Raw genomic sequence first — 15,350 nt, forward strand, 5'->3', positions numbered from 1 at the left:
TCAGTAGAACATATTTCTGAGCGTTGAATATATTTACTAACATACAACGTTTTTCATAAGGAATTGCATGAAATTTGAAATTAAGTTACAAGAGAGACAAGAAGATATTCCTCAAATCTAGATAATTTTCTTACAACTGAGGTATTTGAAAACAGGATTTTGCTAAAGATGCAAAGTTTTCAGATCTGTCCATTTTTAACTTACAATTCTTGAGTGGCAATGTCTATGGTGTTTGCTAAGATATATTGAATTTGTTCTAAGTACGCGATGTTACTACAATTGCCATCCCTAAACACACATACACAAACACACACACCCCACACCCAACCCTTTACAGGTTAAACATACAAAAGAAAAAAAGAAAAACAAAAAGGGGGTACACACATGATAATCGTAATTTGTAAATAATAAGTTACAACTTTAATGACTTCTCAGGTTGGTAGGGTAATAAATTAAAGAGAAAAATTACTAAATCTAGCTAATATTTTTATTTCATATTAGTTCGCATTGCGTTGCCAATGTTAACTTTTCTATGCAACCACCATTTTCTTTATTTTTGTATTGACATACGTACAGGTGCGTGCACTTATAATCCCAAGATGAGCCTACGGCGACTATCAAATTACATTTGGTTTATTTGTGTTATTGCAATTACCTAATATGTCTCACATCTTCGCTTATGTGAATCCGACATGTTTTTCGTTTTTAACGACTTGAAACTATTAAAATTATAACTGGGTATAGAAGTATTGATATGCATTGACTTATCCTGAAATGAGACATCCATTTGGTTGTGTGGGTGTATACATACGCAGTAACTTGCGGTCGAAATCGGGAAGTTGAATACAACATTAATTCCTCGTGTATCGAGATTCTCAGGCTCTCTGCACTTTCGAAAAGAAATCTTGCAACATATTTTTGTCTCATAAAACTCTGCCCATATCGAACATAAATCCTTTTTTTTTTGTAACCAGAGATGGTGGAACACCTGAGACCTCCCACGGTTTTTGGTGGGATTCGTGTTTTTTTTATTTTAGTTTTCTTTGTTGTGGTTTGTGTTTTAACTTTTTTTCATTTTTTGCCATGTCATTGTCAGTTTGTTTTCGTTTCTTGAGTTTGACTATCCCTTTGTTATCGTTCACCTCTCTCATACTGAATGTGACTAAACAATTGTATTAGTAATATTATCATTTTTTCAGATGTATATTTTATACTTGAACATAAGACTGAGTATCTGTAAACCATCTTATATCAAATGACATGGATGGTTTACGTCCAAGAAAGTTTAAGTTTAGATAAAATTGATTCATGGTAGTCAGTTCATTTATCTTTAAGATGCTCACTCATAACGTGTAAAGATTTAGATGCGAATCAAGGACTTTTTGAAAGTTTAGTCTTCTTGATAAAATATAAAAAGAAAAATGACCCTGTCTTGGTAATCTCCGTCTTCTTACCATATTTTTTTGCCGAACAACATTTGTCACTTAAATTATTGACATGTGCGCATCAAAGAGGTTATATGGTTACGTTTATATAATAGTATTTGTTTTTGGGTAGCCGTCTCATTGCCATTTAACCCTAACAACCTTTCATCTTTATTGACTGTATGCATTATCATTAGTAAAAACGGTCGTTGTTTTGAGATAACAGTCTAACAATAAAAAATATATAAATAAAAATTGAAAAAAAGAAAGATTTTCCTTTTTTGAACATAGGTGAAAACTATCTAATACATCCGAAATGAGCATAACGATAATATATAATGATAAACATACCCTTGAGTATAAAATTTTCGAAAAATTCACTCCATGTCCAAACAGGAACTCCTTGCTTTCCTTGAAGAAAGAAATACAGTGACACAGCCCTATCTTTGGGATTTCTGTTCAAATATATGATCTTGTTTCTATTTTCAATATGCTTCTTTGGAAGATAACTAAGCGGTAAATGAGTATGAAAAAGTCTTGGATTATCCTCTTCTTCTAATCCTTCCCAATCCGTTTGGGATTCGAAGTTAAACTTGGCCAATACACCAAACGTATTATACTCAGTTGTTTGGTGTAAAAGCATTGAAATAATTTCGTGAGTCCAGTGTGTACCTAAAGCGAAACCAGGAAAAATTTATGTTAAGAATTCATCACTCCTTCTTACTGTACAAAAGAAGTAAAATCACAAAAATACCGAACTCAGTGTATGCCCAAACTCAGTAAAGAACCGTCTAAATTCCATTTAATTGATAATTTCAACAACACTTACCGTTATCTCTATGATATTTTTTCGTTAAATAATCAAGAATTTTATAAACATACTGCCGAAATTTACCCAAAGGAACTTACTTTAAATAAATCAAATGTAAACAGTAATAACTGTCCTTTCCTAGATTGAGCTATTACAATTTTACACGGGAAACTCTTCACTAAAATTTACGATAAAATGGACGATTTTTCGTTTCTTATTGTTAGTTTTCCGTTTTTTGGACGGTGATGTTTCTTTGGCACCATCTTACGGTGCTAATATATCACAACTCGTTCGATATGCCCGTGTCTAATGTGATGTTTTGGATTCCAAAGAACATAATCTATGTATTACTGGTAAAATATTAAGTCAAAGATTTCGTTTCCACAAATTTCTTAATTCTTCCATAGATATAAAGGTTTGGTTTTGAAGTTTAGTTGTACCTGTAGAAAACTTATTTCAAACAGGATAGCGCATTCATTTTTACGGAGATGTTGTTTACAGAGCCCGAGTATAATATTGATTTTGTTATCAGTAAATTAAAATCAAACTAAATACATATACATATGAACATTTATTACTCTTCAATATGTAGATACCTGTATATTGGCATTGTACAAGGTCATGATTTTCTCTGACTGTTTTTGACGTCTTTACACTGAAGATGGATGTTGGATGTGTACTTATCGATATTTTAATCTTAGATGCATGATGTTTTATTAGTTGTTATTGGCTTTAAACTTACTGTCAGTAACTTCGAGTACTCTCAGATATATACTTAGTGTATTTTTGATGTAGGGGTGTAAAAGTACTCTGCCACGTCAATGTTTTTTTTAGATGTATTTCTATTTGTACCCATATGATTTGTTAAGCCTTTTTCAGCTGATCTTTATAGTTTGTTCTAATGTTGCACTGTTACACCACTGTTCCAGGTTAGTGGTGGGTTGGTGCCTTCAAATGAATTTAACCCCGCCACATTCTGCATGAGCCTATCCCAAGTCAGAAGCCTGTCATTCAGTGTTTGTCGTTTGTTGCTGTGTAACATATTTGTTTCGTTCATTTTGTACATAAATTATGACGTTAGTCTTTCTCGTTTGAATTATTTTACAATTGTCATTTCGGGCACTTTATAACTGACTATGCGGTATGGGTTTTGCTCTTGTTGAAGGCCGTACGGTGACCAGTAGTTGTTAACTTCTGTGTTATTTGGTCTCTTTAGAGAGTTGTATCATTGACAATCATACCACTTCTTATTTTTATATTAACTCCACAACATTTAATATCAGCCTGTCCCAAGTCAGGGGCAATTATTTCAGTGTTTGTCATTGAATCATGTCTGTCATATTTGTTTTTTTTATAAAAAAAAAATGTTATAAATTAGGCCGTTGTCTTTCTCATTTAAACTTTTTCACATTTTCCATGTAAGGGTTATTTATCGGCGACTGTACGGTATGGGTTTTTCTCATCATTAAAGGCAGTACGGTTGCCTATAACTGCTAACATCCGTTTCATTTGAACTCTGGTTGATAGTTGTCTAATTGGCAATCCATCCATCCATCCATCCCAGTCTCCTCCTCCTCATCATAATCATGTCAATGATTCAAAGAATTTTACATGTTTGTTATCTTTACTTAAACACTTATTCTTACATAGATATAAGAAGATGTGGTATGAGTGCCAATGAGACAACTCTCCATCCAAGTCAAAATTTATAAAAGTAAACCATTACAGGTCAAAGTACGGTCTTCAACACGGAGCCTTGGCTCACACCGAACAGCAAGCTATAAAGGGCCCCAAAAATTACTAGTGTAAAACCATTCAAACGGGAAAACCAACGGTCTAATCTATATAAAAAACGAGAAACGAGAAACACTTATGAACCACATCAACAAACGACAACTACTGAACATCAGATTCCTGACTTAGGACAGGTGAAAACAATTGCAGCGGGTTTAAACGTTTTAATGGTACCAAACCTTCACCCTTATCTGAAACAATAGTGTAATATCACAACATAGAAAGACACACTATAAAATATCAATTGAAATGGCTTAACTCAATCAAAAGACATATTAACACCAGTGAACATACAATGAACAAATAAATTTGATCTATGATACAATGTAATTACAAAATAAATAAACTAAGTGAAGAATAATTAAAGTAACATGTTATATCGCTGTGAAATGTTAAACAATTTAAGAAAAACAATATGTTTGAACAAAAACATCAGCCATTTGCAATTACTTTAAACACAGGTAAATGAAAATAATTTAGTTGTTAGGTATACGTGTACAGTTCAAATGGAGAAAGAAAAAATATTTATACAAAATAAATAATTTTGATGTTCATAGTACGAAGAAGTGAAAATTTATAGTAATACCAAACAATTATCAAAGCTGGTATATAGACCAGATATAACCCTGAATAAGTAAACATTAAATAACAAAAAAGTATAACAATTAGTATAACAGATCAAATTAACAAGAAAGTACGATTTGAGAGTACTCGCAGTTACTGACAGCTAGTTAAAAGCCAAAAAACAATTAATAATAAAAAATCATGCATCAGAGACTAAAATCAACTAATACACATCCCAGGGATTTAGAATTTAACGTCATGGACAGTCAAAGGAGACATGACTTGTGCAATGCCAAAAATAAATGTACCGACAGGCAGTAGGATAGTTAGGAGTTAACCTCTTTATAGATCAAAATGAACGTGGGTGTGTCTTTATACATCCCGTTTGAAAAGAATACAAATTTAGTTATTATTATCTTATAAATTAAGTTATTTATAAATGTTTGTTATCTTTATTTAAACACTTATTAATTTCCCAAACCTGATTTCATGGATGAACACAGTATTACATCTGTTTCTCTTGAATTTAAGTTTTTTGTTGACTGAATTACTTTTGCAGCGTCTTGCTGTATTGCAGGTGTAGATAGTATTGTTATTTTTCCATATCGGTGAAATGGATAAACTGCAATAGGCTTTCTGCAAAGAAAGTGGTTAAAGTACAGTATCTTCAGAGCATGTAATAGTATGAAAACTTGACTCAATTGGAAATGCGAATATTTAAATTTTGATCATCATCATCATCATCATCATCATCATCATCATCATCATCATCATCATCATCATCATCCAGAGAAGTCAACAAATTAACAGCTAGAATCATAGTTAACTCAAGGAATCAATTAGTGCGTTAAGCAGCACATGTAAAGAAGTTTATACCTATCATTTCAAAAAAGAAATCAACAAATCAAAGCTTTTTTGAGAAAATTTCATGTTAATGTCTATCAAACGCAATGGACCCTTTTTCAAGTATTTTCGTCGTTTTATATAATAAACTGACCCTGGTTCCTCTGTATATACGCCAAATGAATAGTTGACGAGAAAATCATTTAGCCTAACCGTGAGCTAAATTTTGTCCACATTGACAATCAAGAAGGTTGTATTGTCACTCAAAAAACACAAATCGTATAATGACAACACAACGACTAAGAACAACGATATATCAAACATTTTACAAAAGCTAAAGACTAAAGCAACACGAATTTCATCAAAATCAGGATGTGACGTCAGGTGCTAGCAGAAGGGTAAACAGTTGCAAACACAATCTCGGTGATAAGATACATTCGGTGATGTAACAACCAAGGAAAGGAGGAAGGATTCGTGACAACGACAACTTGAACATGTTTTTGCATTCTACTTCTGTTCACCAAATTGTGATTGAGTATACAAAGGATTTCAACTTCGTAATTATAAACCTTTGGTTCCTTTGGTTCATTTTTTGTTTTTGATTGATTTTCAATTGTCTTCGAAACATTGTGAATCGAAACAGCGAACTGAAAATCTTTAAAGGGGCATTATCTGTCAAATTCATGCTCACCGATTTGACTCAAATTCTAATATTTGATTTATCACATACAAATCCGTATATCCAAATTACAATAAGTATGAAATAACAGTTTACAATGCATGTACTCGAAAAAATGTATCAGATTTTCGTGTGTATTTTAGTCTAGACGCCATCTAATAAACTATCGAAATGACCTCCGAAGACTGCTGACGGTTACATAACCCGATAAAAACATAAATATAAGTAGATAGCGACCTCGTGCAAATGGATTTCTTTTTTTATGTCTGTTTTAATTCATGTTATAGATTAAAAAATAAGTTACAGAGTTAAATTGAAGTTTTTACCTGTATAAGAATGATATTTTGTTGATAGAATCAGTCAACGATATGGTTCACATTTGTTTCACTTTCAATGTTGACATTTTTTTCCTTTTAATGGCTTAACACGACTAATGCATGCCCAACCAATCTTATGGGTTAAATTGATGGTCTCATGAATACGGATTCAACGTGTTCGAATTATTCACTTGCAAATGTAGATTTCATTATCGATGGTCCCTTGCTTATTTTGACAAAATTATTATTTCATTATTTCACTTTTATTAATGATTAAAACAAACAAACTCATATTCTAATTTGTTTTTTTTTTCTCGTAGCTAATGCTCCTTTAACAATACACGTACACGAAATATATTTACTAGTACTAAAATTATTGGCTACATGATTTAGTAACGGACAAGTGATTGTTAACACATGCTTGTGTTTATAATAAGCTCATGTTTTGAGTTTATTTCAGTTATGATTGGATGGCATGTACTCGCAATGTGGCTTTTAAGGGTATATGCAGCACATGAGATTCGTGAAAACATGATTAAGTATTACTTAAATGTTCATTGAAGAATTTGAAGTTATTCGAAGTTTGTCTATCAGTTAATGTAGTAGCAGTTCGTAATTATTTTTACCAACCTGTTAATGTGGGTATATAACTATACAACCATATTAATATGTATGTTTTCCTCTTTTGTAGATATATTTTGATTGTATGTATACTTTGTATGCCGGTTGTTTGTGCATGCCTGAGTTTAGTAAATTAAGTTACATTAGTTCGAAATAGATATATTAAGGTTTATGTGGACCCTTTGGCTAAAATAACTGCATTTTCACCACAAAATTTTCTCTAAGTACTGACAATCCTGTGTATCTGGAAAAATTTTAAGACATCAAGTATATTTTATGTTTTAGAAAATTAAAAAGCTTAACAGGATTTTGCAGTGCACGTTTTTTCATTCCTCCAGAACACGGCTGTCATTCGGTATATCGAGAAAAAAGGTCGTGAAAGAATACCTAATGGTTGTCAAGTATTACGATTGGATGGTGAAAGCTCTGGTATTGGTTCGTGAATTCAATGTCATCGAGAAGACATATGTAAGGTCAATTACTAATCCAATATAATGAATTATACGGACAAATTTACCAAAAATTAAAACTGTCTGTCAAAATGGTTCAACATAATGATCAGTATCTGAGAAAAATCAAGGTTTAAAAGTAAACCGTTCTTACAAATCTATAAAAGATAGATTGATCCTCGACATTTCAATGACATTAAATATGTAAACAAACAAGATTTATCATAATTCGAATGACTAAACAACTTTTCTTTGAAAAATGTCAATCCATTTTAATGATTCAAATGGTTCTTACAGTTATTTTGTGTTAGCATAATCAGAAATTTTGCAAAAAATGGAAATATTCACAAACAAAATGATTTTTTGGATCATGAAAGATCGTGTATCGCTTGATGAAGATCGTGAAAAGGATCGTGAAAGATATGATGTTACGAAAACTTTCAACTCATTATTCAATTATATGGTAATTTATAATTTTAATTGGTATAGCAAATATTGGATTTGCATGACTCATTCCGGTTCTCTTTTGTTGGTGAATAGGGCTATAATCGTTCAATGCCGTTGGATCTGTTATCTTATAATACCACACCGACTAGGTGCCTTATAGCAATATCAGTCATATTTTCCGTCCTTCATAAGTTTTGATTTCTTATACAAATTTAAGATTGAGAATAAAACCTAATCGGCTTAATTAAAGTTCAAGCTGGGCATCATGCACAATCGATCGCGAGGTACGTTGATTGGTAATTTCCCCACTAAGTTGGTACAATGACGTGTAGCTATTGTGAACAGACTGATCAAACAATCGAGTATAAATAACGTTATCTTGGTACCTTTTTAGTTTATGTCAGCGCAGCCACGAAATAAACAATAAAATAGCCAATAGTGTTATACGATGAACGCATGAACGATACTCCTTATAACTGAAGGTAACATTCCTTACACAAAAAAACAAAAAACAAAAACAAAACGTACACAATCATGCATATATTTCCAGGGCGGATGCATTTAGCACTACAGATACATATAAACTTTTACTTTTCAAAAATTTACGCTCCTGAAGGTCCTTTTATCTTGGAGATCTACTTACCTAGACACGTTTTTAATTATTTTAATAACTTTGAAGGAGAAAAAAATGAAAGCATTAATGTCCATTCTTATTAAAATAATTACACGCTTGAACTAGTTGCAGGTATATCAATTGGTAAAAGAACTATTGTTTTCTGATTATTAAATCTGGTCCGGCGCAGGACGTTTGCGCTTTTTGACAGGACATTTACACTTTTTTAATGGACATTTTCGCTTAAATGTTTAGGACATTTGCACTTTTTGAAAAAGGTCATTTGCGCTTTTTCAATAGGAGATTTGCACTTTCTCAACATAACATAAAAAATCATTTAATATTAAAAAAAAACCAAACACAAAACATTATGAATACATTTATATACAGCTAAAAGCATCAACTTTTCCCCATCATGCTTGTGTCAGATGAAAACGACAACACTCCAAGAGTGTTGATGGGAGTAAATTCCTTATAACAACCACGACTCTAAAATTCAACAGGTACAGCAGGTGGTTTAAAAAAAAATTTCGGTCTTCACAAATTGAAACAATCTTAGATAAACTATGATGGTATAGTTTCTCGGTCTATCCATGCAAAAAAATAATCACAAGAGGAATAAAGTTTACAATCTTTATCCACTAATAAAGAAGCTAATCGAAGAATTTCGGTCAAATTTTAATTGTTCCATTCATAAAAGATTCGTTTTTTCTATCGTTTACCGAGAAACCGGTGCATCACACTTTCGCGCATTACCACTACATTTGCGCGCAAAAATCATTACGTTTGCGCACAGCTTTTGATTACATTTGCTCGCATTCTTTTAGAGGTAAACTCCGGTAAATAAGGTAGATTATACTTATTTAACTATTATTTTCGAGCAGGATAAGTCCGTTTTATTACGCACACGCGCTTAGTCCTGGAACAATATACAGATAAAAATGCACAAAAATAGTAAATCTAAAGATTAAAAGTACTAATTTCACACGTCGTAACATGTTCATAAATATACGTAGTACGCTTGGATTCTGCTGGATGCCCAAAGACTTGGGGGGGGGATGGGAAACCGCTGAAATACATTTGCAATTATTTACGATGAAACTCTATGAAATATCCCCTGACTTAAGTGTTCTGTCTATACGGAAAGTAAATCCATCGTACACAAATCATCCAATAGCCAACAAACCCCCCTCACCCCGATTTGTTACTTACAAACGAAACTCCATGTGTGTGTCTTGGTGCAATTTTACAAACTGAATTAAATTATTCATTAAATTGCCATTTGGTGAAATAATGAAACAGTATGCTATTTACTCCGAAAATTCATAAAAGTGAGCAAAGGCTGCGCGCAAACGTAAATCATCGTACACAAATCATCCATTAGCCACCAACCCCCCCTCACCCCGATTTGTTACTTACAAACGAAACTCCATGTGTGTGTCTTGGTGCAATTTTACAAACTGAATTAAATTATTCATTAAATTGCCATTTGGTGAAATAATGAAACAGAATGCTATTTACTCCGAAAATTCGCAAATGTAAGCAAAGGCTGCGCGCAAACGTAAACAGAAATGAATACCCAAATGCGCACAAATCTAATACGCCCCCAGAAACGTATACTATATTCTTTATAATATGTCTGGTTTACCTGAAAAGTTTATTCGGATGAACTTTCAAAGAATATGTGAACATCTTTCGATGATTTTGGTAAATTTTTTTAAAGATTACAGGTATACATATGGCACGCCTGAACCACTTTTATAGATAATCCTAGATTATCTCAGATAAACTAGGATTATCTCAGATAAACTAGCATTATCTCACTATCTTACATTAAGCTCAGATAAACCGGGATTATCTCGATTTTTTTCAGATAATCCCGATTTATCTCAGAATTTTAAGATAAACCGGGATTTTCTCAGCTTAATGCATATTTGAGATAATTCATTATATTCCTCACAAAATTAGATAAATAATTAACTGGAGAAAATCCGGGATTATCTGAAAATTCTGAGATAATCCGGGATTATCTGAGAATTTTGAGAAATCGATTAACTGAAAAAAAAGTAGACAATAGAAAGCCACGACACATTGGAGGAAAATTTCATGGTCAAAAGGGATAAGATATATAGATACAATGGTGCATCTATACAGATAGAGAAGAATGAAAGATTACGCTCTTACGGGAAACGTTTTAGAAGTTTTAAATTTCCAAATTTGATAAAAATAACAATTGATTTATTCAGGATGTACATGTATGACAAGTGTATCGATAATAATGAAGATCAGAGGGATCTAGAATTTAGAAGTTTGTCTTGAGAGTTTTTTTTTAAGAGACTTTGAATGTTATATCCGTATTTGTCTTTATGAAGATAGTGAAATATGTTACATAAATCTGGCATCCGCACAATTAACTAGGACAAATAACTAAAATGTTGAAATACACCATTTCGAAGTTCTAATGAGTTTTCTTTTAGAAAGTTATAATCTTTAAAAAAAAAAAATATCACGCGCCGTTTTTCTTTCCTTAATTTTCCCTATTAAAAGAGTAAAATATGGTGCAGGAATTTATCATCCATTTATTGCAAAGTGTTACATTTTAGTACTTACTTGGTAAGTTGTATAAAGTGTTTGTTGTCAATTAGATAATCTAATCATGATAATGACAAATGCCCAATACCTGAAATATTTATTACCTTACAACTCTATTATATTGTTAATCAGTTTGTTTTTTAACGACACGTGGCCAATGCATAATTAACCTTTAAACAAACGCTGTTAAAACGGGGTTTTGATCCCTGAAGGACGCCACACTTTGCAATGAATTAGATCTATATTTGTTAACGTTTTCAAATTAAATAAACTGAATGGATTTCTTAAAATTCTCAAATGGCTTTAATATTATTACAAACAAAACGAAACGTTTATTTAACATTTTTTGCAACTTTTATCTTTATTTTTGTTCTAAGAAAACCTTTCTTGCTTGGTTAACTAGTATGTGTTGATTACCGTCACTAATTACTAAAGGTCAGACGACCTAATTAAGTATTTGTATAGACCTAATCAACATGATAATTGGTATCGAATATGATCATCGGTCATGCATGACATATTCCAAATAACGGCGCGTGTTAATAAACACTTCAATAACTTCTGAAATATTCAATTAATTTTATTCAAACAAAAATATTAAGATAAAAAAATAAATAATTTATCGGACGCATACCCTCAACGCCCACTAAAATATCTATTACATGTCCTGAGTGCACTCAGGAGGCCCTGAGTGGTTTTAAAACGTACCGCAAAATTATTACTTAAAATAATTTTTGTTGACTGTTAAATGAAATACATTTCAATTCATGGAGTGTCAGTGAGTTATAATATATTTTACAAATGAGGGCCCCACTTTGGTAGTCCAACTTGAACACATTGAGCGATCGTATATATGCAATCAGGAACAGATGTATCCACGAAATTATATTATTATTTTATGAACTTGCCTGCTTAAATAAATCATGTTTTAGTTATAACATACACTTTTAATGTACTATTATTTATAAATCAATGTTTAAAATTCACATATATGTGCTTAGATTAAAACTTCATGTAATATTTTAATACTTTATTCTTGTAAAATTTTTCATTAATAAATACTGTTTAAACTAAGATTAAAATTTCATGTGTCATACGGTCATTCCAAGTGTCATTCGGTCATTCGTGTTACGTATCTCCAGTACTTCTCTATGGATAAGAGCTAAAACTACCAAAAACAAGTTCACCAGAATTAATCGAAAACTTCCAGAAAAAGCTACTAATAAGCTTATACTCTCATTACCAACTTATGTAGCAGATGTTACTATCAACATCCTAAACGGAATACTACCAGTAGAAGCCCAACTACATATCCGAGTACTTGGACTATTGAACAACATCTGTAATCAGCCCGAAAAAAGAATAGATAAATTGCTAGCTGACGACAACTTAAACTGAAAAATAGCCAAAGTTCTAGTTGCGTGTCGCTATAAAACATATGCCCGAGAAGTACGATCTACAAAATGGTACATGGACAACACCGTTTGTCGAAAAAGGTCCAGGGTACCGTTTCACAAAGCCTTCGTAAGTCTACGTGTCATCGTACGTTCATCGTAAATAAATCGTAGGTTTTACAGCCGTTTCACAAAGCCGTCGTAAGTTAAGATGAGAGTAAATAATACGTAAATCCTGGCGTAACTTACTACAGCTATACCCAGTCGTATCTCGATCGTAGTTTGTCCGCGAATATGAATTAAACCATATCTAAGATGGCTTTATTCTCGATCAAGATGCCGCAAATGTTAGAAGACGAAGAAGAATCTTCAATATTAGAACCACACTTTCTTCGTTTGATCATTTTGAAAATGAAATGGATATTATATCCAGATACAGACTGGATAGACACAGTATCAATTAAATAACATTGGCAATAGAACCAGATATAAAACATGATACAAATAGGTCCCATGCACTTACTCCTGAAACGCAGGTTTTGTTAACTTTGCGCTACTCACTGGTTCTCCGGTAAAGCTCCCATTTTATGACGCTGATTTGTCCCACCGTAACAAAGCAAAACTAACGACTTCGAGTTATATACCCGTAGCTTGTTATACCTATATCTGAGATTTTTATATTTCTTTATTATCTACATATTGCACAACGATAGTGATCGTACCGGCCGTCATAATGTTTTCTTCGTAAACCTGTAATTCCCGTTAACGGATAGAAGACCAAGCAAGAATAAATATTTAGCACAACATAGAGTGTGATATGAGTTAAATTTGATTATAAAGTTACCATAAATAATTTTGTTTATAAAATTACCATAAATAATTTTGTTAAATCGTCATTTATTCCAAATCATATCAATCTTGAAAACTAAATAAAGTTGAAAACTGCAGAAATTTGTCAAGCATGTAATCTCCGTGGAATGGTATATCCTAACAAACACCTTTTTTGAAAATAAATTCTACATCCAACAGATCGACATCGGTGTCAACATACAATTTTAATACAGATCTTCAGATTCGCGTATTATATTTTATAAATGGGGGGGGGGGGGGGCTATAAATGACGAAATCATCGAAATATAATCTCCGTTCATGTTTTTGTGAAGAGTGCTTTCTTTCACGTCCGCACTTCTATCGAGTATGGCATGCCAAATAAACATTTTAGACAATAATTACGGATGGCGAATATATAAATTACAGATCACGACATAAGAAGACACCATGTGACAATTTTAATTAGTCAATTGTTTTAGTGTAACAGAGTTGCTTTTTTCTTAGATCTACAAAAAAAACACAAAAAAAAAACGCACTGGATGTTTTTATATCAATATTAATGCAAGTAAATAATTTTAACCCGTTTTCAATATTAAAGATCTGAAACTTTTATTATTAATATAAATTTGATACAGAATTTAATACGATTAAACAATTATGCAAGTAGTCATAAAAAATGCTCAGCCTAATGAGTTTAATAAATCATATTGCACAGGGAGAGAAGCTTTTAAATACTTTCTTTCATTAAAAATGAAATTACGACGTCGGCTGAGAGGGCATGGTATATATTGTCCGTTACATTTATTAACAACACCTTGTACAAATATTCTTTTCGAAAATAAAAACAGTTAAATAGAACAAACAAAACTATCCGTCACAATGATATATGAGGGTCTGGATTAGGGGGGGGGGGGGAAGGGTGGTGGGTGGGTTTTACATTTCTGTATTCTGTAATTCTTTTGGCCATTTTTCTCTATTCAGTAAGAAATATGCTTATTCTGTAAATTCTTGTGTTCAGACCGTGCATATGAAAATTTCCTGTTGTATCATGATTTTGACATGATAAGATCTTTTTGTCTGTATCAACGACATATAAATATTTGAATCTACATTTTAAATTGATACAAAAAATCAAAATTTTCTGATCTATAGATTTTCATAAATGGAGTCTAAAATATATCCATAATAAATGCACTGTATCAAATGCATATATGAGAACAACTACTTATAAACTGCTACGCGTCGCATACTATGTATAGAGACATGCATCATAAATCTAAGTTAAAAGACAAATTGAAAAAAGGAATTTTAAAAGCTTTCTTTGACAAATTTTATACTAACTTCATTTTAACAAGTTTAAATTACATTTTCTAAAATAGAGCCAAGAACTGTTTGTAATGTTGTAAATTTAATTCGTTTGAAATTTTTATTCAAATACGCTGTTGAAGATTACTTAGCGCTAATAGAATACAATAATTTTGTATTTTATAAATTAGTGTCTTCGATAATGAAAAATTCTTCATCGAACAGTCTCATTATCATGTCGGTATTCGAAATGACTCGTTTCATTGTTATTACAAAAAATAGTTCATAATAACATGACAGAGTTTTTTTTGCTTCAGAATGTTCTAGATAAATATACAAAAAGCAAAGTTTAGACAATGTACCCTCATAAGCCTGGAAGTGGCTAGTCACATATAGTTAACAGCGTTTTTCTCACAATGATGTTCTACCTCCATAAGCCTGGAAATGTCGTGGCGGGTCACATATAATCAATCCTTCTGACTTCATAAATTTTGTTAGAGAGTCGGCTGAATTAAGACGTTATATGATGAAAATTAATTAATTTCCTTCCGTGAAAATGCATCGCATGTACAATAGAAATGAATCGCCCCTACAGTGAAAATTAAAGTCTAGTATCATTATTCGACAGTAAACATGAATCGCATAATGAAAACAGCATACTAGTGG

At 32.0% G+C, this 15,350-nt stretch overlaps 1 protein-coding gene across 1 annotated transcript in view; it reads right to left on the bottom strand.

Moving 5' to 3' along the window:
* LOC127735462 (sulfotransferase 1B1-like) overlaps window positions 1–15,350 on the bottom strand; it is a 47,463-nt gene that overhangs the window by 4,520 nt on the left and 27,593 nt on the right. Inside the window, exons 2-3 of the mRNA XM_052245625.1 lie at window positions 5,075–5,229; window positions 1,776–2,096 (exon numbers count right to left, since the gene is read on the bottom strand). Of these exons, the coding sequence (XP_052101585.1) occupies window positions 1,776–2,096; window positions 5,075–5,229 (476 nt within the window). The remainder of the gene's footprint in view (window positions 1–1,775; window positions 2,097–5,074; window positions 5,230–15,350) is intronic.

Source organism: Mytilus californianus, unplaced genomic scaffold, assembly GCF_021869535.1.
Source record: "Mytilus californianus isolate M0D057914Y unplaced genomic scaffold, xbMytCali1.0.p SCAF_3, whole genome shotgun sequence".
NCBI lineage: Eukaryota > Metazoa > Mollusca > Bivalvia > Mytilida > Mytilidae > Mytilus > Mytilus californianus.